The sequence below is a fragment of the Prinia subflava genome, chromosome 1 (assembly GCF_021018805.1).
Source record: "Prinia subflava isolate CZ2003 ecotype Zambia chromosome 1, Cam_Psub_1.2, whole genome shotgun sequence".
NCBI lineage: Eukaryota > Metazoa > Chordata > Aves > Passeriformes > Cisticolidae > Prinia > Prinia subflava.
Genome location: NC_086247.1, coordinates 49,724,509 through 49,746,545, shown reverse-complemented (window position 1 = coordinate 49,746,545; position 22,037 = coordinate 49,724,509). Strand labels below are relative to the sequence as shown.

General features: G+C 37.7%; 1 protein-coding gene across 4 annotated transcripts in view; it reads left to right on the top strand.

Annotated features, from left to right (window-relative positions):
- The window catches only part of DLGAP1 (DLG associated protein 1), a 400,953-nt gene that overhangs the window by 256,018 nt on the left and 122,898 nt on the right, over window positions 1-22,037 (top strand). For 3 of the 4 annotated variants that reach the window (XM_063396014.1, XM_063395993.1, XM_063396003.1), the window contains one exon: window positions 11,775-12,800. In XM_063396014.1, the coding sequence (XP_063252084.1) occupies window positions 11,847-12,800 (954 nt within the window). In that variant the 5' untranslated portion in view covers window positions 11,775-11,846. Of the gene's footprint in view, window positions 1-11,774; window positions 12,801-17,446; window positions 21,110-22,037 lie in introns of those variants that run through there. The other variant, XM_063396024.1, reaches the window with a different exon arrangement.

Here is a 22,037-nt window from a genome sequence, read left to right as displayed (position 1 = left end):
TGGCCCCTCAGTTTAAGAAGGACACTGAGACACTTGAGCATATCCAGAGGAGGTAACGAGGCTGGTGAGGGGCTTGGAACACAAACCCTGTGAGGAGCAACTGAGGGAGCTGGGGGTGTTTAGCCTGGAGTAAAGGAGACTCAGGGGTGACCTTATCACCCTCTACAACCTCCTGAAAGGTGGCTGCAGTCAGGTGGGGGTTGGTCTCTTTCTCCAGGCAATAAGTGACAGAAGGACACAGTCTCAAGCTGCACCAAGGGAAATATAGGTTGGATATTAGGAAAAGATTTTTTACAGAAAGGGTGATAAAGTACTGGAATGGCCAGCCCGGAGAGGTGGTGGAGTCACCATCCCTGGATGTGCTTAAAAAAGGACTGGATGTGGCACTCGGTGCCATGGTTCAGTTGAGGTGTTAGGGCTGGGTTGGACTCAGTGATCTTGAAGGTCTCTTCCAACCTTGTGATTCTGTGATATCTCCAGTTTGATATATTTGTAGTAGTCTGCTTATGGTATTGCTCTCTTAAAGAATCAGTTTTCTGAAGTATTTTCAATGCTATAGAAATATTTATTGCACACTTGCATATTACTCTGCAGATACTTTTGTAGAATGTAGAATGTTAGAAGTTATTTTAATTAAAAATAACTGTAAGTGCATTACTCCCGTGATTTTTTAAAATACTCATGACAAGATTCTTTGCAGTTGAACCTAGAGATAAAGCTTTTCACTTTTAAGTGCATGATATTTCAGTATATGAACACTCTGTCATTTGCAATTACATGTAAAAAAAATTTCAGGATTTCCTTAAAGCGTATTTCATTTATGGTAGTTCTATGTGATGAAACAATGAGTTAACAATAGCATCCTCTTTTAAAGTACATTATTAATAATTTTAAAATTTTATCTACTTAATATTATGTGAGAATACTTACTCTCTACTATTACTTTAAACCATCAAATATTAAAAGCCAAAATTAAGTTCATTTCATGAGACTCATGTTGGTCTGAGGAGTAATTCCACTGAGATCTGTGAAGTTACATCAATTGGGGCATTGCTAGAAATAGCAACATGCAAAAAAAAGGAAATTAAGCTCATACTCCCTCTTCCTCCTTTTCCTTTAGTGCTTTCTCTTCCACTCCATCACTTACTTCAATTTTTCTGTATCAATGAATGCTCCTTAATACAGCAAAGTTCAAGTGAAATGAAAACATTCTTGAGTATATTTTCCTCAATTTTGACTTCTTTAGTCTCTCTATATAAAGAAAATTCCGTTTAATTTTAATTCTGTTCTTTATTATTGTGCTTCATGTCAGCAATGTGTGAAGTCCAGACATGGCTAGTATAAAATAACAAAGTCTGGTGCTTTGCTATTCCCTCTGAGCCCCCAAGAGTGAAACATGCAGTGTATAAATGCCTAATGTGCTGATGAAGTCAAACATCCTTCAGGAGTAAGATGTTCATTTACCATTTTGTGTATGTCAGCACAATGATTTGAGATGAGCTTCTGTACAGAATGCACAGAAATAGTGAAAAGACATTGCCTTCAAATCTGTGTTTCTTACAAACATAGATGTGAAGTTCATGCACAAGCATTTTAGGTGGCACCTAATGTAAAGCTACCAACATCACATTCCTCACGGTGCCAAAGCCTTAGAGTGAATCCTCTATGGTTTCATCAAACTGATAAAAGATCAGTCACAAACTGTGGAAGTAAACAAGTCACAGTTAAATTCTGTGGCATTGCAAAGCTGACCTGTGCGATTCAAGCCTAAAAACATGTTTTTTCATTTTTCCTGTTTGGCTAGCCAACATCAGATTATTGTTCATAATAATTCACTTAATCAAATAATTTTTTTCAGTTATGTTTGCCTCTTCCTGATTTAAAAGCTATTATGAAAGCTTTTTCTGAAACATTTAAGCCATGTTCACTGTTTAGAAAATATTATTTCTCTGAATATTTTTAGCCTGCTTGCAGGGGTTCATTAGTTTGTATGCAGTAATTAAGTTTTGTTTTGATTTTACCTGTATGTTCATAGAATCCTTTTCTGATTCTTTATTGGATAAAAGTAGTTCCTACAATCAAATTCTTATCATGTGCCATTTGTATGTATAACTAAACATATACAAAAGAAGTTCAAGATAAACTTCTCAAAAGTATTCTTTAATCTTTAAATCTGCTTGTTTCTAGGTATGTTCAGATTATCGGTTGTATTTATTGGAAAATGCACAAAAGAAAAAAAGCATGAGCACAGTAGAAGCAAATTATGCGTGGATAAATAATAGCAGAAAAGTCTGAGATATTCTTTTTTACTTTTTTGTGTTTACCATCAGAACCATATCCAAAAATGAAATTTACTGTCACAGGGGTTTTGTAAAACTTTAAAATTATTACTGTTATAAATTAATGGATTAAATGTAGCTGGTGGTTTAGATGGAAGTGAATGAAGGCTCAAAGCAGAAGAGGAGAAGTTGTATCCTCTGTTGAAGGGCAGAATTGTCTCCCAGAGGGGATGCAGCCACTGTATTATGCCAAGCCTGAGGAAGAACATTTTGCCCACAGGTTTTCTCTTCCTTTTTCTGTCACATTTTACTCTGACATACTTGATAAGCAGATTTTTGAAAGTACCAGTAATTTTTTTCAGACATTCTTCATAAATTAAGATTTTTTTCCCAGTTTGCCATAGGTCAGAATCGTTTCATGGAATTCTGTGAAAGATAGTCCTCTTTAAAAATGGTTGCTATTTCAATTTCTTCATAACTAAAATCTCATGAGAAAATATTTGTGGTAAATGTTTTCCTCTGAAAAGAAGATTTTTATGTTTCTTATCATTTTTTATGCCAGTAGAGGTGAAGTGAGACAGGTTGATTTGAGCAAGCAGCTTAAGATTTCTGCCAAATCTAACTCTATCTCATAGCATTGCTATGAAGTATTTCCATTTCATCTGCCGTGTAACAACAAATATTGATCAGTTACTGTAGCCATCAAAGATAAGGTGGTTATTTAACTGCATTTATACACTGCAGCAAATACAAGGATTTGGTTCCATTTTTAGTTGTTTGTGGACTTTTTATAAACCTTAAATTCATGAGGTTCAGTACTATAATCATGTTTTAGGGCATAAATAATGCTGTTACTCTCTGCCTTTTCATCAGATATTTCATATTCACTGCCTAACTGAGCTCACAATTACTGGCTTTCACTTTTAGTCTGAGCTGAGAGAAACAGGTTGAAATGAAAAAGATTAAGTTTTGATCTAAGCATGACTGTGTTCTACTAACCCAATGAGTTCTCTGCCCTGCTGGCTGAGCTCTTTTATCTCACACCTTCAGAAGGGCTTTTTCCTGTTTCTCCCAGGAGTCAGTTTTCTCCCATGTAGGAGTTAGCTGGTCTTGCCTATGAGCAGAACGTTCTTGGCACTGTGTGCCTCTCCTCTTTTCCTACTGCCTCACTGGGGAAACCTGGCTTGGGCACAGAACTTGGAACATATTCGTGACCAAGCAGGGCGATCATAGTGGTGACATTTGTTGCTACAGTTAAAGGTCCATAATACCAAAATTACTATGAAGTGAATTTTCCAGGATGTTCTTACTCATAGTTATGATGTGGGACAGTTTGTCTGAGGCAAAGGAGGATGGGCTAGTGAGGGTAACCAGTGGGCTAGTGCACTGATTAATATGGCCTGTATTCTGTGAAAAGCAATGTCTTCACAGCTCTTACCCTTGGTCTTCACAGAGCTTCTGTAGCATTTCCATGGAGTTTCTCCACTAAGACACTTTTTCATTGGTTTCTGGGCTGACAACAGATGTTCAGGAAAGGCACCATTCAAATAGAGCTACCATTTGAAAGCCAAGATAGGAGACCATCTGCAAGCATAGATACTCAGGTGCTTGTATGTTTTTGTAGCATCCACTTTTGCTTGGACTTGAAATATCATAGTGTACCTGGAAGAATATTTTTTCAAAGAAATCATCACTATTTCTGCCAAATGAGGTCAGGGTTTGTAAGACTGAAGCTGTAGACAGAGTCTTGTAAAACTATGTTTCATTAAATTGAGTTGACTGATTTTTCGTGGAGCAAGAAATATTTAATATAATGTTTCACTTGATTTCTAAATAGCAAGGAATAAAAAGCTAAAAGACAGCTTGAATCATGAGATTTGCTAGTCGAGACCAGCAAAGTCATGTAATTATGCAATCACTCTGTCACTGCCATCACAGAAATCAAAGTATGGATTCGCAAGTGTCTTGAGTAGAATGGAGTGCATAGGACTAATGTCAGTTCCCTGGCTTTACAGTGAATATTGTTCTTTCAATGTAGTTACAGAAGTTCTAGAGAGCATGGAAACCTGTTGCTCAGGCAGTAATGTAACTGTGATACCTGCCACATTGCCATGCTGAGGAACCCAAAACACTTAAAAAACTGGTAGAAAATGAATTAATGACCGGTGCAGATTTGTATAATGTTGGTGCAAGGCCTGATTAGCAGCTTCCATTAGATCCCTATCAGTCAGTAGTTGCTATAGTGGCTCCTAGTCTTAGTCACGCTGGTGTCCTTGCAATTGAAATTAAGAGCTTGTTTTAGTACAAAAATGCCCATTTTCCCTATGTGATCACATTAAAGACCATGAATTTATTTGCCTTTGACAGGAAAAGTATACATTGAATGTAGGTTTTATCTACTGATCACCTCATTCCTACAAGAAAAATAAACTTTTGACATTCACAACTGACTGGATTGCAGGAATCTAGATACATACCTAATATATCTGTATCTGTATTAGTCAAATGGTGTACGTTTCATGCCACTGTGATAGCCTCTCTATTTTTATCAGATGCCAGTGCTGTAGGAATGTTTGACCTGTCCCTCATACCTGCTTCTTTTTGTTATCCAGAGATAGTAGAAGACACCCATATCATATTGATTATTTGCAATAGATAGAAAGTAGTGACTGTAGTCCTTTCATTTTAAGAAATCTTCTGTAAAGAGAGCAAGCAAAATAGAGTTGCAAACTTAGGTGCAATAATAGGGTACCTAAAAGAGAGCAACCCAGGTAAGTACATGTTAACCTCATTCCCAGTTCTGGTGTATCTTCCTTTTCATTCCCTTTTGCTGTTTTCCCAGACAAAGCATTCTGGAAATGCATTGCAAATTCTGCTTAAAAAAAAATATTAAGGTCATAAAGTATATCATCCCCCAGACTCAGAAGGTTAAAATGCAACATCTAAATTTGGGTATGAGGTATATGCTTCAACACTGCCTATACGACATTTATTAAATGATTCAATTTAATCTATTATCTTACTTGCACATTATACAGACGTAATATCCTGTTTGTTTTCTTTCTGGGAGAAGAAAATGTCTGTTGGCAGTTCTGAATTCACAACAGGGTCTCCAACTGACATGCTGTACCTTATCAAGTCAGACTCTGTCCTGCACCACAGGAAAGTAATGAGCAGACTAATTGCACTGTATATTATTACTCACTGAAGCAGATCAGAATTTTTTAAAAGTTGACTGTTAATTTGTGTGCAAGTCAGGAGAGTGGAAGAGCAGACAATTACTGTTAGTACTTCTTTTTGTAGAGCCAAGATCTTTTGCATGCAATCCTGCATATTGCCAGTCACACTCCTAAGAGGATTAAAAAAATCACTCTGTCAAAATTTTGCTGACATATTACTGCTAGAATCTTGCAGACTTTGTAATGTATTTAGATATGACTCAGAGGTTAATTATGTGTTAGGTTACCTTAGTGACTACAGATTTCGTGACACTCCTAGTGGCGAATCAACTTGCTTTTAGCCACAGAGATGAAGAAAGTAAAGCCAACCCCAAAACTTTTAGGCACATACTGTCCTGGTACTGACCACCACAGTTGCTCACCAAAAGCACATGGATGGAAACAGTAGTCAAATGTAAATGTGAAACCTGACTCCACAAATACATGCAAACTAAAAATTGCTGGATGCATACAGAAAAAAAACACCACCAATTTTTATGATGCAGTTGGTAGGATGCCTCTCTTCTTGTTTTTTTTTCTGTATGCATACCATTCACAAGGGCCTCCTCACAGATCAGCTAAAGCTTAATGATATTTTTTTTCCCCAGTTACTCCCACTTATTGATCTCCCTGTGCACTTGGAATGAGTTGACTGGCCAATACATTTCTTTTATGACTCCCTGTCCACTGTTCAAGATTAAATTATATTGTAAATATCACTTGCCTGGTGTGATTGCTGACATAGAAGCAAAAATTAGATGATCTCTTGAGAGTTCTACCCAAGGCACTGAATTGTTCATATTACCTGACAAAATGTATTAGGAAGATAATTTGAGACCTCATTTTGTTTTGAACACCTTTAATAAAATATGTGGATAGAAGAATTTTAGAATATGTATCCGTTAATTGATGTCTAGATTTTCATTATTGTGATGCAATGTAACAAAAAGGCCACACATAATTGCTGCAAAATACTAAGACCTTTGCAATAAAGCAATGTCCTTCATGAAGAGCATGTGGAAGTTTGATTCTCAGCATAATCCTATTTTCCATTTGTTTGTAAATTTTGAGAACTGGGGAGAGGAATTTCACTGAGAACATTCCATAGCGTGGGATTAAATAAATAAGCAAATTCTGAGAACCTTGGGAGTTTAGTACGGAAATCAGAACCTTTGTTTACCACAGAGCATAAAATGAGAGCACAACTATAAACAGTACTGCTAAGAAGCATCATTGGTTCAATTTGTGCACGTGATTAGATGCCCTCCTCACTCAGAGCTGTACATACACGTAAAACAAATTGTGCCTTTACATCACCTTCCACCTCTGTCCCAGTGCTTCAATTTCTTGATCTGGCAGACACCTGAAGATTCAGAAGTGTCATCTGACTCACTGAATGGTATCTTAGAAGAGCCACATTCACCAAATAATAAAAAAATTCAACATCCCTTACTCCTTGGTTTCTGAGCAGACAAGGATGTTAGGCCCAAGGTGCCGTGGCCCTGATTATGCTGCATTAGGGCGTCTCTGTTGGTAGCTTCTCTGTTGGAGAAGATTTCCCCATGGTTGAGGAGGATTGGGTTAGAGACCATGCAGCCAAACTTGACATCCAGAAGTCCATGGGCCCTGATGGGATGCAAGGCACCCATGAGTGTTGAGGGAACTGGTGGACATCACTGTTAGACCACTCTCAATCATCTTAGAAAGGTCATGGCAGTCAGGAGAGGTACCTGAGGACTAGAGGAAAGCAAATGTTATCCCCCCTTCAAAAAGAGGCAAGAAGGAGGACCCAAGCAACCACAGGGCTGTCAGCCTGTGGGGTGTTGACCCTGGCAGGATGTCAGGTGCCCACCAAAGTTGTTCTATCGCTCCCCTCCATGACTGGACTGAGGAGAGAAAAACAAAAGTCTCATGAGTTGAGATAAGGACAGGGAGAGATCACAAACCAGTTATCATCATGGGTAACAGTCAAAACAGATTTAGCTTGGGGAAACTAACTGAATTTATTACCAGTCAAAATCAGAACAGGATAATGAGAAGTAAATCACCATCCTCCCACCCCTTCTTCTTTCCTGAGGTCTATCTCTTCTCTCCCCAAGTGGCACAGGGAGACAGGGAGTGCTGCTGCTCAAGCAGAGCCCTTCCTCTGCTCCAGCATATTCTGTTTTCTGCACTATTGTTGGATGAAGTTGGAGGAGCTCTGGGGCATATTAGTAAATCTTTTTAAAGACAGAAGGTTGAACATATATCTAAAGGAAAGAATATGTTTCTCAAATATGTGTTTTATGAACTTGTGAGAACATAATATAGTTAAATGAAATTTGTAAAAAAAATAAGGTGATTTCTGCATTCACGTTTTGTTATTTTGCATTCATTTTCATTTCAATTACATAAGATTTAAATAGGCATTTTTCTAGCCAGTAGGTTATTCCAGGAAATTGTTATGCATCAGGGACACCACATTAGGGACAAAGATAAATATATTTGTATCCTTCTTACCCAGGGCATCCTCAAGAAAACAAAAGCAAATGTAACATGAATGTTGAAAGTAGTAAGGATTCTTCAGCCTTGCAATGCTGTATCTCTTTAACATCTCCTTTATTCCTATGCCATCAAGTGGTTTGGGTCTGCTGTCTATTGAATTGCTATTTGCACTATTTATTATTGTGTTCATCAATTGTCTTGCCCTATTTCATGAGTAATTAGATGTTCCTGTTTTGGCCAAAAAATACCAATAAAATAAAAGCCTTAATTGGCTTCCTCTCAGCTACTCATGGCATGATCAGATAGCCCTGTCTCCAGCTGTTAATTCCACTAAACAGTGATATATAGGTTTTGCTAACACAGTTATGGAAGATGTTGCATATTCTTTGAAAAATACTGATGAAGTCAGAGACTGTAGGATAGAATTTTTTCTAGACATATATTAACATATTAAAACAGGATTGAGGTGTGAGAGTGATTCAGGTTTCATGTTTGGAGTGATTTTGTGCAGACAAATTGTCCACAAAATATTTAATAAAAGCAATGCTTCTTTCTTCAGTGTTGAGCATAGTATACTCATTCTTTCCATCCTGGAAGGTGCACTATGGTACATGATTGGGTTTTTCCTAATTCATTGCACTTTTACTGCCATGGCAGCAGTAATACAGTTAAGATAAAATGAAGCTATATTCTAGTAAATGCTGATGTGGGACTTTTTTATCACAATTGTCATGACCAAATAAATGTTTTCAGTGCTATTGCACCAGAAAAAAGGCCTCTCTTAATGCATCCAGCAGTCTAGGAGTTGGGAATAAATTACCACCACTCCTTTTTGTTACACAGGTTTTATTCTCCCTTTTGGTTTTGGGTTGATTTTTTTATCACTCCCTGGTTTTTGCTTCTTTGTTTCTTCTTTTTTCCTTCCTCTTTTAAATATGATTTTTCAAAATCCTGTGATCTTTTGCTTTCACAAGCATTTTCTCTGATATTCTCCTTATCTGTTCATCTGATTCCTTTTGGGCAGATCATCCTATCTATCTTCTGCTTTTTTCTCCAGCACTTCCTCATAAAAGATACTTCGTCAGCTCAGACTCAAAATACATGTATTTTTCTCCTAAACATTTCCATCCTACTTGCCATCCAAGCTCATGTAGCAGTACTTAGCCAATCTTCCTCCACATTTTTTTGAAAGCTTTCTCTCTGTACAGACAAATGTCACTTTTCATAAGCTTTTTCACTTTTTACCACTTCTTGCACATCCTCCTTAGCATCCATATTGCCAGTCCATCCAAAACACAGCTGGTAACATGGCTGTTCTCATTGTTCTCATAGCTCCCATCTTTTAAGCTCATTTTTAGTTTCAAGATTTTCCACAATATTCAGTCCCAGTCTATAAATCAGATCAAGTGTTTCCTGTTCCCAGACGTTTTGCTGTATCAGTATGTTAAGGCTACATTTCTTAATAATTCCATTACATCCCCTGTGCCTGTCATGACTTCACTATGCTGTAAATTATTGGTCCTTTTAGTTCTTTACCTACATACACTCTTTTTTCCACAGTATATGAAAATTTCATAGCCATTCAGATGGGGGAAAAATGAAAATAAATCACTGTTTTAGGGCATGTCCCAGTTAATTGTACTCTTTCATATCTTTCTCCTATCTTTGAGGCAAGGTTTAATTTTTTTTATCTTATATAGCACACTAGTCTATTTTTAGCCTAAAGAGAATTTATCAATCATCCTAATGACTGTTGCATGATTGCAAATGGATTTAAGTTAAAAAAAAAGCCTGAATTTTTGTTTTCATAAGCCTTGATGTGTAAAAGATATTCATAGATGGCAAAGATTGAACTATTTTTTAATTTGATCTCTATATCCTTTAGAAGTACTCTGCTTGATGGGGTATCTTTGTTCAAGTCACATCTTCAATTACCTAAGTAATTAATCTACTACTACATCCCTTTGGATGTTTCTCAATTACACAGACTACTAGATCATATTTTTAAAACTATGGTAGGGACGAAAAATTATCTTTAGAAATGCTAAAGATTGTCACTTCAGTATAATTGACAAGTACAGCTCCCTGAATATATTATTTCCATGCTTTTAAAGGTGCCTTTAGCCATTCTCCTCTTTAGGTAAATCAGCCAGCTTATCCATTTGGAATATATCGAGAGCCTTGTGTGGTATTTTGAAAAGTTGGGGTTTTTTTAATTCAAGGTCTCCTGAGAAGGAACATTTTCTGCATTGCAGGGATCCAGTGAGGGGGAACAAAATGCATCCAGGACATCCAGATTAGGTTTGAATGCATACTGAAAATGCATTCTTCAGTTTGAAGCATACTGAAAAAAAAGTCCTCTTTGGCTTGCTGAAGATTCAGAATAAAATATGAAACAAGTTCTGATGAAGTGCAGAACATGCTTTTCCAGACTGACATTAACTTCATGCTGTTTTAGAAAACTTCATTGTTACCAATTTGCCAGTGGGTACATGTCTATAACCTGTTAAAACATGAACTTTAGCTGAGAGAACTTTGGAGGAGCATAGTGGAAACCTGTTTGCTATGCATATTTATCCTTACTCCAAGAAAGACCTCAAGAGCTACATTTCCAAAAGCATTATGTGATTAACCATGCCAGAAAGGAATAAAGTAGCTGAGTGACTCCCATTTCAGTGCAGTATGAGAAAGCATCCTCTAAGGAGTCCTCTGCCCTTGAGCTTCTCAGATGGTACCATGAGACTGCTTTGCCACACCTGAAACCTCATAATTTACACATTAGTAGCTCATAGGTTGCATCCAGACTTTTGTTAGAGTTGAGGGCTGAAATGAGGACATCTGGCTTTAAACAGAGTGGTTATTGTATCACATGGGATAAAGATTTCCATTTTCAACTTGTTGTGATCCATACTCCACAGCATTGTGAGTCACTTCAGGGACAAATAACTGCAATCAAGAATTAGGTGTTATTGTTATTAACTGTTATTTTTCTGTGCAAGGTTTGGCTATCCCAGTTCTTTTAACGCTAGGAGTATGTAGGAATATTTGAACAGTGCTTAGTATAATGAAAAATTATTGAGAAATAAATCAAGCCATGCATTAGCAGAATAAGATGGAGGTTTTAGTAAGTAGGAGCCAGCCAGTAGTAAATACAAACCCCACAGATATAAAGGTTGTTAAATAGTTGGTTTGGCTTTGTTTTGACAATTAGTGTAATTTATTGTTATTTTATTCATAATTTGAAAAGAGCCTACAGAAATAATGTTTTGCTGTTGTCTTGAGATGCTTACAGCCCAGGCAGACAACATGGAGATTGAGTAAAAAATATTCATGGAAGTTAGAGCAAAGTTTCTCATAATTTGCACCATGCTTTGTGTTTGGCCCAAAGAAGCCCAGATAGTGCTCCATTAAAGAAAAGATCTTTTTTGATGTGTACATTTGGCCTTGAAAATATGCAGATGAGCAGTTAAGGCATCCTGGGAGGTCCCTGTCTTTGAATGTTTTCGGGACTGAGGTTTTAGAGTAGAGGTGGCAACACCTATCTTGATTTTTATATTGGAAAAATTTTCTTGCATCTGTTTGCAGCTAATGGAACAAGATAATTTTTCTTGTGTACTGCTTAGATATCCTTATCACCACATTGGACATGGGAAAGATTGAAGGATGAAAAGAGTCTGGGAATATTCATTCCAATTACTTTCACAATAAGAAACAAAGAATGCTAAGCGTGCACGTGCTGTTTATTCCCTCAGCTTGAATAGCTTACGGCTTCTGTTGTGTTTCTTTCTTTCAGGCCTTTCTCTGAGTTCTGCCTGTCGCACAGCCATACGTGTTAGATGACTTTGGGACTCGATTTGCATCCGCGATGAAGGGATTATCCGGCAGCCGCAGTCACCACCACGGGGTTGCCTGTGACCCTGCGTGTGACAGCCTGCCACACCACCAGGACAGGAAGCCATATTTGTTAAACCCGGTGGACCCCCACCCCACAGACCACCCTTACTACACTCAAAGGAACTCTTTCCAGGCCGAGTGCATGGTGCCCTACAACGATCAGATTGCCAGCAGCACGTTTCCCCGGAGGCATTACAGCTCCCACCATGAACTCAAGGACGAGTGTGCTCTGGTTCCCCATGGAACTGCCAACAAGACCAACCGCATTCCTGCCAACCTTTTGGACCAGTTTGAGCGGCAGCTGCCCCTGAACCGGGATGGCTACCACACCCTGCAGTACAAGCGGACTGCCATGGAGCACCGCAGCGACAGCCCGGGCAGGATCCGGCACCTGGTTCATTCTGTCCAAAAGCTCTTCACCAAGTCCCATTCGCTGGAAGGACCATCCAAGGGGAGCGTCAACGGGGGGAAGGCAAGCCCGGAGGAGTCACAGACGATGAGGTATGGGAAGCGCAGCAAGAGTAAAGAAAGGCGGTCAGAAGGTAAGCCCAGATCCAATGCGTCAGGATGGTGGAGTTCAGATGACAACTTGGACAATGATGTTTGCATTTATCATGGTCCCAGTGGGGTCATGACCATGGGAAGATGCCCTGATCGCTCTTCTTCCCAATATTTTATGGAAGCCTATAACACTATTAGTGAACATACTGTGAAGTCCTCCAGAAGCAATAATGATGTCAAATGCTCTACCTGTGCAAACCTGCCTGTGAATTTGGACTCCCAGTTAATGAAGAAAAGCTCTTGGTCCTCTACATTAACCGTGAGCAGAGCCCGTGAAGTTTACCAGAAAGCATCAGTTAACATGGACCAGACAGTGGTGAAGGCAGAGACGTGTCAGCAGGAACGGTCATGTCAGTACCTCCAGGTACAGTGCGCAGAACTGGTTACTGTTAACTGTGCCCTGCCTTGTCTCAGGTGTTTGTGGGGGATGGAGGTTTGCTCTGATGTCTCAGCTTTCCACAGAGGTCACTGGTCACCAAACAAGGGGTGCTGCTGCTAAAACTAAAAATACATCAGCTTTTTTTGTTTGGGTTTTTTTTTTTTTGGTCCAGAATTCAGCATTTCAGAGTAACAGTTCATGTTAGAACAGGATTATTTCTTTCTTCATGTGGGAAAAATAAGACCTTTCTGTGTACCTTTTGAATTTATAAGGCTGTCACAGTAGGGGTATGGGGAATTTGATGTTTTAATGCTTTCATTTAGCATTACAATGTCAATTAACTGAATGTTACCAGGATACAAATTCTTTGATTTCTGTAATTTCAATTTTGCTTTCATTTAGTGCTCATTTTTTTATGAAAGCTTTTGAGACCCTTTTGAGAAGCTATGGGGTACCTTAATACTTTCTCCAGCAGGAAAACAACCTACTTTCTTTTTGCCATAGAATATAAATTCTCTTAAAACAGTTATTGTAATGTGTCCAGATTTGTTTATCAGGCTATTCCTCCTTTTTATGGCTCTGAGTCAAAAATAAAAAATCGAAAGGTTGAAATTATTGCTTGTTCTGATTATACATTTTAGGAGTACATCACCTACTCCCTCACAAGCTGTTTGCAGTTAATACAGCGTCACTATTTTTCACCAGTATTGTATCTTTAAATGTCAAGAATCAGATGTCTCCTCTTGGAGCTATCATACTGCCGGTGAATGTTTGTGGCAGGAACATGGATCAGAAAATATTAAAACTGTTTCATTCTTAGGAGAGCTGTGGATAGCTTTTATGCACTTTAAAAGAAGCACTTATGGCACATCTAAGTGTGTGTGTAAGATGGAACAACGTTGCACAGAGAAGAGAGAAGACCATGAGGAAAAAAGAGGTTTGCTAAGATGATTCGGTTTCATTTTAACGTAGTGGGACTCTTTTCTATTTGTATAGAACTGTAGCAAGTTCTCTCATATGGGTGCTTTAATGAGACAGTCAGCTTCCACGTTCTGTTTTTTAAGACAGTATGCAGAGAAAGCGTAGGACTGAGGCATCAGCATTTAAAAACTGATATTAAAAGGTTTTATGGAGTGTCATGCAAAATAATTTTGAATGCCAGCCTCTGGGATTCTAAGTCTTAAACGTAAAGGAATGGATATGTATATTTTCAATCAATTGTTTAGGAGAGTAGGGTGGGGGAAGAGGGGGCAATACAAATGCTCAGTGTGTTTACAGCTCTGTGTATGGGCTGGGGAGGGAGAGGGGTTTCAAAATAGCCTCAGGTTGCAATCTTCTGAGGTTTTGTGGGTTTTTTATTAAGTCTTCTTCAGTGTGAATTTTGTGAGTAAGAAGAAATCATAACTTTAGGCTTGATTGTTGTGGTTACTTTTAACCCTGAGATTTCTTTTGTTGGTATTTTTGTTTACTCCTTCAGCCTTCTCTTGGGTTTAGATAAAATAGCTGACAATTCAGTATGTGACCAGATGGCTAGAAAAGAGTGAAAAACTGTGCCAGCATCAGCTTTAACCGAACACCTCCATAGGGACCTTTAGATAATGTTTAACTGACAGGAATAGACTCCTCAAGTGGAATTAGAGGACATTATCTATGTCTGTATGAAAATATGTCCAACAATTGTCAAGGGCAAGAATAACTAAATTCTCACTTAGAATAACTACATTCTCACTGTGTTTTCCATTCTCACTGGTAGTTCTATTTCAGTTTTCATTTAATTTTGTTTCATTCTTCCTAATTGCATGCCATTGTAAAATCAACGGTAATATTTGAAACTGTTTTTTTTTTAAAAAAACGAAACTTTAACCAGGCATCAGTTAACATTGGAAGTAATATTCAAACAGAGTACAGTAGATTTGAGGAAGCAGATCAGGATTATTCTTCTCTCTTGGCAGCTTGAAAGGATGACAAATGCATAGAGGTATTTAAAAAGTCAGCCTATTTTGAATGCATCCCATTTCTTTTCTCTTCACTATATCACTTATTTTTTTACACTGCAAGCCCTTTGGGGCTTGCACTTTGTTCCGTTTTGTGTTTCCACAATGCCAGCACAATGGGGCACAGAACTTAATTGAGGCTTTTTGTCTGTCCTGCAGTATAAATATATAGTAACAGCAGCAGAGTTCTACTCTGTTAGGGGGTTGTAGAGTTATTCTGTGTATCTGTTATTTTCCAGGTGCCCTTCTCATTTTTGTACCAAAAGGCTGGTGTCCTATGTTAGAACAATTGGAAAGGCACAGAATGAGATGAAAGCTGCAAATTCAAAACAACACTGGACAACCCTGATAATTTAATTTCATTTGTATGATGCTTCTTTGTTTCTCTTTTTAACTCACTAAATGTTAAATAGATGCTTTTATTGACTCACTTATTTTATAAGTTGTTGTCTATGGTCCAGGACATAAACTCTCAGGACATAAACTCTGATCATTCAAAGAGCAGCTGCTTGTTCATGCAAACTCTTCTTGTCACAGTATCTGAATTCAATGAAGGAGTGACTTTTTTTCAACTCAGGGTACTCAGGATAATTTTCTTTATCCTGATAGATCTGAGTATATCAGAGGTCACAGGTGACACTGACTTCACATTTGTTCGTAAGGGTTTTTATCACAAAAGTATCTGCATGAAATCTCCGTGTAAAGACATGGAAATAACAAATAATTAATTCACTTGCTGTGATATTTTCCACTTAACGGTTCTGTGGAAAGAGTTGGCAGTAGTTTGTATTACAGATGGGCTTATTTCTCTTAATTTGGAATTTGGATCAAGTGCAGAGTCCTCCTGCATTGCACTGTCTCTCTTCACCAGGCTCCACTTCCAGCCCTGGTGCTGAGGCACAATGTCCATCCTTGGAGTTCTAGGGGAGGCTTGGGTCAACACTGTGCATCTTCTGAAACAAATATTATCCTAGAATAGTCTGAAGACTATCAAGCAAATCTCTTCCTCTTACCTGCATTTTGGGAGTGGAATTGCATTTTTATCTTCTATTTCTCCTTTCAAGAGTGAGCAGCTGGATAGTAGAAAGATAAGGTTCTTTTTTGGGGCTGATTTTTATTTCAGGAAAGTACTACTATTTGATCTAGCTTTACAGTTGGACTACAGTGAAGAAAGGTGAGAAGAAATTGTTCATGTTTTATCAAAATGCTTCTTCAAAATGGTTTCCCTCCCTTAAAACAAATTTTTTTAAAGCAGTGGACAGCCTCTACTTCTCTGCTAGCTTCTCCTCTGGAAAAAAAAAGTGAAATTAAGCACAACTATCAAAGACAAAATGTAAGCAGCAGTCCTTTGCTGCAAACAATAGGGTCTAAATACACGGAGAGATATTTTTGACACTCTTGTTTTCTGTGAATTCATGATTTTTGGAGCTAATAGTGTATCAAATACACTGCAGAGTTTGTCTCTGATTATAGTTTTGCCATTTAATGTTCCCTGTAATTATCATTCCTGTTGTCCTTGGTCCATTTGTTAAGAGACTGAGAAAAAATACAAAGAGTGATGTTTTTCAAATTAATTTTCTTTTCTTACGTGGGTCAGGCATAAGTTTTCTTTTCATTGCAACTGATGAGACTCATATCAGTTGTGTCAGGCACTTGAGGCTAAGGATGGAAATTTTATTTCTGAAAACTGGAGTGCAGAAGGTGGGGGCAACAGTGCAGTCATTCAACCTCCACACTTGCTTTGCTTGTCCTTTGGTGGGATATTATGAGAAATTCTATTAAAAATATAATCAAAGTTTCTGGGGGTAGTAAGAATTTTCCAGTGCCAAAGGGTTCTGCTTAGTTCTGCACTCAGTTTCCTGGGTGGAGCTTGCCTGTAATGTGCATTGATATGCAGTGTGCAGTGCTAAGAAACTCATTGCCAGAATGACTTGGTTTCCATTCTTGGGACAAGGCACAGTATCTTAGGAAAAAGACAGCTGGACTCCAGTCCCAGCCAGCCTCTCTTTGTTGCTTGTGTCCATGGATGACCAAATAGACCTAAGGGTCAGGGTGCTAATAAGGACCAGTAAGTGTAACGTGATTTCTTAACATGGTGCCTCATATTACAAAGTGTTTATCCTTATGACACAGCAGTTTATGTTAGATCCATTATACTAAGCTTATCTATGCAAGTTTGTCTGCATTTTCAGTTTGTGTTTTCCTCATTTATGGTGTTTGCATTTCAGATGCAACTACCATATTCAAATTAATCTTCCATGATATTCTTCTTTATATATATATATATGAAAGTTGTATTAACATCCATTAATATAGATCTTCCATTTTTCGTATATCTGATGACTTTTTAAAGCTTATATTCCATTATAAATTGAAAATTAATGAAGCACATGTATTTCTCTTTCAATTTTCTAGTCAGAACTACAAAGTATATGAGGTATAAGTTTCAAGGTTTTTTGTGAAAGATACTTCTTAGTAAAGCTAGTGAAACAATTTGGACAAATGTGAAATAAAGTCTCAAATGTTTTCATGTATTCTAGGTCAATTTCCAGGTAAAGCAATAATCATGGAAACATTTGGAAATTCTGCAGTGCTCTTGGATTTTAACATGAAGTAGTGTCTAAGCATATTAACACTGAAAAAAATATTCTCAGAAAGCTAATTTATTTTGGCTTTCAAATTGTGAGGTGGGTAATAGGAATAATGGCTGTAGCTAGGGAATATGTGGAAAAAATTAGGCACAAAGATTAGGCACAAACCAGCTAATTTACAAAATGTACATTACTAGCAGATCATTTAACTGGCATCTTGGTTATTTAGCCTACCTGCAAACCCACCCAGGATGTGATTGCTATACTGAGAGAAATATCTAGGAGGATATTTTAATGTACTCAACTTCCTCATCTTTGAAGTCCTTTAATTTAGCTAAAAAACAAAACAAACAAAAAAACCTCCAAAATTGTCAGCTGTGTTGGTGATAATGATCTTGCCACTCATTTCACCTTAACTAGTGCTTTCTTATTTGCTTAATTGAAAACTGTGCTGATCTTTGGTGTCTTGAGTAATGGGGGCCTCCTAAGTACAAAGAGGGCTCTTCAACAGCAATTTCAGCTGCAGTTTTATCTGCCAATGTTCTGTAATTTTCTGTCCTTTAGTTTTATTGCCATCCTGTAACTTCTAGGTATTGAATATCCTGGCACTGACCTTATTTTTTCCAGATTAACTTGAATTACTGTCAGTTCATTCTGTTAGCATCCCTACTTTCTAATAGTGCATCCATTAATGAACACAATTCTGGCAGCTGGAACCTGTTGCTGGCATATTATTTGTAGGATTTACTTGGGTGACACTACATTACATAGACTGTTAGGTCAGAAATGTTTACTGAAATTATGGCTGCACATAATAGCTGGCATTTGGTATCTATTTCAGTACCCTCATGGATAAGGTTTGTTTCAGTCATGGAACTGATTGCTTTCTGTAGCCTTAAATATTTGGAGTTATTCTTTTCAGTAATTTCACTGAAAAAAAAAAAAAACCAAAAAGCATGAAAACTAGTAAAATAAAAAATCTTCAAGCAAAGAGAAGAGTTTGAAACCTTCACTTTTATTGTGGAAACATGTGAAGAAGGTGGGGAAGAAGACACGGGGCAATGATGCATTTTCCTTAGTCAGAGCAAAGTATTAAGGAGTATTTATTTCCCTTCATCCAGTTATTGGGTTGTGGTTTTGTGCTTGTTTCAAGAATGGAATTCACAGTTCAGATCTTAAGTGAGGAAATACTACAGTGCCAGATGAGTGATTTGAGCTGGGTTACCTGGCCACAGTTTTTTGTTCTGCTTTACAAATGCTCTTGTGCTGTTCTTCTTGCACAGCTGAGCTTCTGTCACTAGTGAATTAAGCAATAAGAACATCAATCTAAAGTGTATTCTTTATCCTTTTATCCTTTTACCCTGAAACTGTGCAATGGACTGTCTTTCTTTGGACTTCTGGTAGATATATATTTCTCTCACCAAAGACTAAGCAATGTGTCATACAGTTGGATAAGGTATTGTGACAGTTCTGAAGGGCCAGGACTTTCAAATACAGTCTCTGAATTGTGTCCATTATTCTTTTATGCAAAAAATTTGTGTCTAATTTTGCTTTGCTGACATAAACCCAGACTGCTAACCAGTTTGTTAGGAAACCTTAGCGGTTTCCTGGTCTGTAGCAATTCAGTTTCCAGCAGATGAGATTCAAGACTATGCCTTTGATTTCATATCCTAAGGGACACTGCTGTAGAACACAGGTAACCATTTGGTGACCATTTGGAGTTTCTGAGAAGACACACTCTGATGTTCTGAAACCAGGACAGTTTCCTTACAGCCAAAGCTTATTTTACAGGTGTATATATAGCATTGCTGTAAATTAAAAAAAAAAAAAAAAAAAAAAAAAAAAAAAAAAAAAAAATCATTGTAAAAGTGTCAGTAAAGTCTGTCCACTAGCCACTAAAATGTGACAGAAACCAACAGCCAGCAAGAGATGGCAGTTTAAAGGCATCATTTAGTGCTGCTGCCTGTGAGAGCACATTAGCAAAGCACCAGACATTACTGAGCTACAGTCAGCCAAAAAAAACAGCATAAGGGCTGCTTCTCAAAATGCTCTCCCCACCACATCTGTTTTCTTCCAAGGATACAGATTCAGCTACATGTTCTCCACCCACTAGCCAGTTTCCTGCTGTCTGTTTGATAGTGGGCTTGTGCCTGTGTGCAATGAAAGAAAGGTAAAATGGCATCTCATCTAACAGTGTTGCTTTGGATGCCAACCAGTCACTGCATGCAGGTGTTGAAGTGACTCACCACAGAAGAAGATATAAAGAAGAAATGAGAGAACACTTCTCTATTGCTAGTCACTGAAAGCATCCTTTCAAGGATTGGTATCTGTGTTAGCAGTCATCCTTAATTGGGCAAGAAACTGTACGTCATTATAACCAATGGCACTGAATGCTTCAAGGGTACTGCGAAAGATGAGAATGAATGCCTGCCCTCTGCCACTGGAGGATATCATCCATGAGTATCACTGAGGCAGTTCTAGTTTGAGGTCCTGGCCAAGAGCCCTGCTCTGTGACCTTCAGTCACGTTCACCTCAGCTAATGGATGTGGCAGCTGCTGCTTTGCTTCCTTTCTGCACAGGGTGTTCAGGGGTGGCAAACTTGCAAGGCAGTGGATGGAATCGTTGTATCCGTGTGCCCCTCTTCCTGGTTGGTTGGATTTTTACACATAAAGCACAGGGAGAACAATGGAATCAAGACATGGTAATTTCATTTAGGAGACACACATTCCTCTTCATAAAATGCAGTGTGAATCAGATTAACAAGCCGGTGGTCAAGACACCTTTTGGTGAATGAACATCGTAAATTGGAGTGGTGCTTGAAGAATTTTGTCTACTGGCTGACTCTTTCAGGATTCAAACTGGTTCAGAAGACTTTCCAAACTACTTTTATGTGAAGGAAGATTTTAGTTCTTCACCCTGTTTGTTCAGGTTTGATGCAAGGGATAGGCACAGGATAGAGGAAGGAATGCTCCATCTTGGACAGGTCTTTGTTCTGGTGTTAATTCCCCTCTTGTAAAAAAATATGGAGATAAGTCAGATAAATTAAATTAATTTATAGTAGAACATGACTGCTCAGATAGTACAAGCTAAAGCAAATGTTGCTGCAGATACTGAGCATATTAAATTTATCCTAAATACAGGCAACCCTCTTAACTGCCTTTTTGAAAACACTTGAGGCTTATTAAACATATATTTTTCTTTCTGCTTTCTAAGGCTTCCATTTTTTTGCATACTTCGATGATTCTTAACATATGCACACTGGTAGAAAGAAATGCTACTCATCCTTATTGGTCTGATTAATTCAGTATTCATGAGTGCTAGGAATACGCTCAGTAAGTGGAAGATGGCAATTGAAACTTCCTTTACAGCACGCAGAAGAGGCATGATAATGGCTAAGAAGACCAAATTGCATGGGTTTGAAAAATCTGCACTGAGCAGTCATTAGGCATTGTTCTTCAGTTGTGTGATTTCATTTCATTAAGTATTTGCATACTAATAGAAAGCTAAAGTTACATGTCTACTGCTGTGAGTGATGGTTAGCCACTCCTTCCAGTCCTTTTGTTTACTTCTGTAGTCATCCACATTGCTTTTTGCAAAGCACAGGAAGAAGCTTTAATGATTTCAGCTGCAATAAAGCAAAGCAAACTAGAGATCAATAATGAACTTAATTTGCTATAGAGACAGTCTGTTTGCTATTTCATCCAGCAAGGTAAGTTAATAACTATTTTGGGGGAAAAAATTTAAAAAAAAAAAAAAGGAGATTCTAATTTAATTGTTTAGAAATTGAATTTAAAATGTTTTCTTTACCTTTGTCATTACAATCTGGGCTTAGTTCACATACTCTTACATGTGATCTTATGAAGTGGATGTTTCAAAACTGGGACCAGCATACCTGTTTGTTTTGTTTCATTATTAGGGGTCTTAGACCATCTATTAAAAAATCCAGTTCCTTTATATCAAAAAATGCATTAAAGGAAATGACAAATCAGTACAACCTGGCTAATGACAAAGTGTGAACACTTGCAGAGCAACATAAATTTAGTTAAAGTTTGGGACAGATAATCTATACACTAAATGATGCTAAATCCAGGTAAGATGTTGTCTAGTAGCAGTACTTCATCTTTTTAGTCTGCTCTGTTTACAGAAGAATGTTATATCAGCCATTTAATCGACAGAAAGAAACTGTTGTCAGGCTTAGTGTTTATACACGTAGCAATTTGTTGCCAGGGGTTTGCTGAATTTTGAAGTTTCAGTAAACTGCATGGCTCAGAGGCCTTTCCTGAATGATTTCTATCTCTATTCAAGTAATAATGGTGTTCTGTTTCACTATCCCTTTCTGTATAAGTGAAGTACACTCTTGATTTCTAGGCTTGTAAAAGATTTGTACATGAGTTTAAATATAATTTAGAGAATTAAATGTTTCCATGATCATTATTGCTTTGATAGTGTGAATAATAATAGTTCTATTTTAATAAAAATAATGTTCATTGTTAGATCTGAGTTTAGCTCTTCCCCCTTTTTCATGAGAGTTAAAACAATCATGCAAGTGATTTTCTCTCTTGATATTCTGATACTGGACAAATGATATTGCCAAGGTAATTGGATAATATGATTTTCTTAAAAGCATGAAACAGCTT